Source organism: Marmota marmota, unplaced genomic scaffold (genome assembly GCF_001458135.2).
Source record: "Marmota marmota marmota unplaced genomic scaffold, marMar, whole genome shotgun sequence".
Lineage (NCBI taxonomy): Eukaryota > Metazoa > Chordata > Mammalia > Rodentia > Sciuridae > Marmota > Marmota marmota.
The window spans coordinates 1,061,533-1,064,689 of NW_026000093.1; the positions used below are offsets into that span (position 1 = coordinate 1,061,533).

At 42.4% G+C, this 3,157-nt stretch overlaps 1 protein-coding gene across 1 annotated transcript in view; it reads left to right on the top strand.

Moving 5' to 3' along the window:
* The first annotated feature begins 1,028 nt into the window (after window positions 1–1,028).
* Ube2v2 (ubiquitin conjugating enzyme E2 V2) overlaps window positions 1,029–3,157 on the top strand; it is a 35,294-nt gene continuing 33,165 nt past the window's right edge. The window contains exon 1 of the mRNA XM_015485775.2: window positions 1,029–1,128. Coding sequence (XP_015341261.1) covers window positions 1,113–1,128 — 16 coding nt within the window. The 5' untranslated portion in view covers window positions 1,029–1,112. The remainder of the gene's footprint in view (window positions 1,129–3,157) is intronic.

The window sequence follows — 3,157 nt, forward strand, 5'->3', positions numbered from 1 at the left end:
AGGCCCCAGAGCTGGGAACCCAGTGGGGGAGTTTTGGTCCATTCTTTTTACTGCCTCTGAATTTTCCCCTTCTCTAATCTCCTCCCCTGTCCTCTCTGTCCTCAACATTATTGATTGGTGTCCCTTCTGTCCACACAACTGTTTTAGTTTTTATATTGGATCCCCACTTAGTAGCAGGAGTACAGAAGGGTCTGTCTGATTGGGTCCTTTCCTTGTGTCCTTGAGCACTTTCCTCATCCAGGAAGTTGACATCATCAGAAGACCCTCACCATGCTCCTTTGTTCTGGCTCTGACCCAGCCTCCTCACTGGCCATCTTTGCTTTTTGAAGGACATAATGATTGCTTAGAAAGTTTAGTTTATTCCTCTTGAAAGATGTTTTTAGGGTTAGTCATACATTTAAATAATTTTCACTATTGTGTATACAACTAAATACAATAAATTGGTTTCTTAGGGGTTCTTCAAATTTACTGTCCAACTCAATTTTTCAATTGTTGATGCACATATTTTGTGTAGGTTTTTATTTTAGTAACATGTCCAAATTCAACTTTGTTCAAATATCATTTCGATAATTAATGAATATGAAACATTACTGAGGCCCCCCCCTCTTTTTTCAAGGTTCTATAGGATCGAGAATCTGTGTTCTCCCTAGCTCCACATTTCTTTAGATGCCCTTTGACTATCACATCGCAGACTGCTGCCCTCCTGCACACGCCTTTTTTTTTTTTTTAAATATTTATGTTTTAGTTACAAGTGGACACAATATCTTTATTTTTATGCGGTGCTGAGGCTCGAACCCAGGGCGTCACTTGTGCCAGGCAAGCGCTCTGCCTGAGCCACAACCCCAGCTCTGCACACGCCTTTTAACACGTTTTCTTTTTCTATTTTATGGAGACTGACTCATCTTTGTCTGCCAGCCCTCTCCTAGTGTTTTGAGGTAACTATAATCACGGGGGCCGAGTCCCCAGCGCCCCCGGGCACAACCATCACTGGGGCTCAGCAGCGCCCGCCGCCGGGGGTGGAGCCCATGGTGACGTGGACCCGGCGGCGTGCTCCCGGAAGTGACGAACCACGTCCCGTGCGTGCGGGCGGCTGCGTCGGGCTGCAGGCGAAGATGGCGGTCTCCACAGGTCGGTTCCTGGGCCGGGCTGCCTGCTTTCCCGCTCTGACCCGGCTCTCCCCCTTCGCCCGCTCCTGGCGGCGGGGTGCTGTCCGTGTAGGAGAAGCCGGAGTGCGCTCTCTTGAATTCTGCGCTCCCCTGGAACGAAGCCTGGGACTGGGGAGGGATCGGGTGGGACCGGCGCGGATGCCAAGGGCCCGGGTCGGCCGTCGGGGGTGGCGGGTCGTGCTCGTGCGTCCGTCGCGCGCTTGTCCGGTGGCGGGGTGGCCCCCGCCCTGGCGCAGAATCAGGGCCCTGCGGGGTGATGATTGAAGGCGCTGGGGGAAGAGAGGAGGCGAGGCCCAAGGTGGGCGGGTGTCAACCTTGGTCACCGTAGGCGGGTGGCGTTGAGAGACATCCTGGGTCGAGTTGGGAGGTCCGGTTCTCCAAGACTTTCCTTGACGTGGGTGGAGGAGAGGACGATGGCTCTTCAGAATGAGGAGAGAGGATTCCTCTTACCTCACTGAATACATACTATCCTTTTTAAAATTTTTCATTTCAGTGAAAAGCTGCAGTGCAAACAAAACCAGACCAAGATGAAACATAATTGAACAAGTGGTTTCTTAGATAAGCTTTGCAACTTCTCTCTAGTACTGAATACAGTGTTTGGTTTCTCAGGAATGCAGACTTTGAAATTAAGTGTTAACATGGAGGCTTTAAATATTTGACTGTTTCAAAAATAATTAATTACAAGTGTTAGGTGTTACAGTTTAAAAGTGAAAGCGCATATGACCTATTTGCTATTCTTTATCCAAACTAGATTATAGAACTGTGATTTAATATTTCATGCCATCATTGCATAATAAAAAGAAATTTCAAATCTGTGTGCTAAAATGAAAGGATTTGAATGTGTGTCGTGATTGATACTTTTAGGGTATTACCTCAGTACATTCTGTGTCGGTTAAATCATCTTTATTATGTGTAGGTGTCATTGATGATAAAATCTAGCAATTTTAGCCTTGGAAAAATATTTCAATATTCTTGGTGTCAGTACTAACCAGCAAAGGAAGGAATATTTATTTATTTATTTATTTTGGTACTGGGTAGTGAACTCAGGAACACTTAACCACTGAGCCACATCCCTAGCCCTATTTTGTATTACTTAGAGACAGGGTCTCACTGAGTTGCTTAGTGCCTGCTGAGGCTGGCTTTGAGCCTGCAATCCTACTCTCTCAGCCTCCCAGGCCCCACACTGGCCAGGAAAGATTATTTAAAATGATACATTTAATTGGATAGTTTTCATCCTCCCTCCCCCAACACTAGACATGAGAGAATGTTAAAATAATTTGAAAAAGAGGAGACATTAGATGATACTAGGGCCACATACTTTTTATTAACAACTTTTAGTTTTTATAGGAAGTTGAATATACACTATAAACAAGTTGCTGATAGTTTATTAGGGTGTTTGTTGCACATTAGAATCCTGTTTATATTTCAACATTCTGTTACAGTTTCACTGTTTTTAGATATAAGAAATTTGGAACCTTGGAATAATTAAGAAAATATACTTTAGGCAGTTGAGTTTTCATAAACCATTGAAATTCACTTTGAAACGTGTTAGTGTGGATATGGCTCAGTTGAAGAGTGTTTCCCTAGCATATGCAAGGCCTTGGGTTTGATTCCTAGTACTGCAACAACAAAATGCCATGCTTAGTTTCATATTGTTTTATTTACCTATTTTTGTGCTTTAGATAATTGATGGTATTGTCAAATTGGGAGGGGATTGAGTCAAGAAGAAGCTTTACACTATGTTTTGAAATGAATTATTTTTGAATTACACTATTAGTTATATTTTTGTTTGCTTTTTGGTAGCATGAGAGGGAAACAGTACTTACACAAGTAAATATAAATAAATGTTATATGAAATTTAAACTGAAATTTGATGTTGAAATTTAAAATTAGATGAGCTGGATGGATAATATGTTTTTTTCTTTAAGCCAAAATATCTTAATACAAATAGTTATTTATGTTTTTTTTTTTTTTTTTTTTTTTTTTTTTTT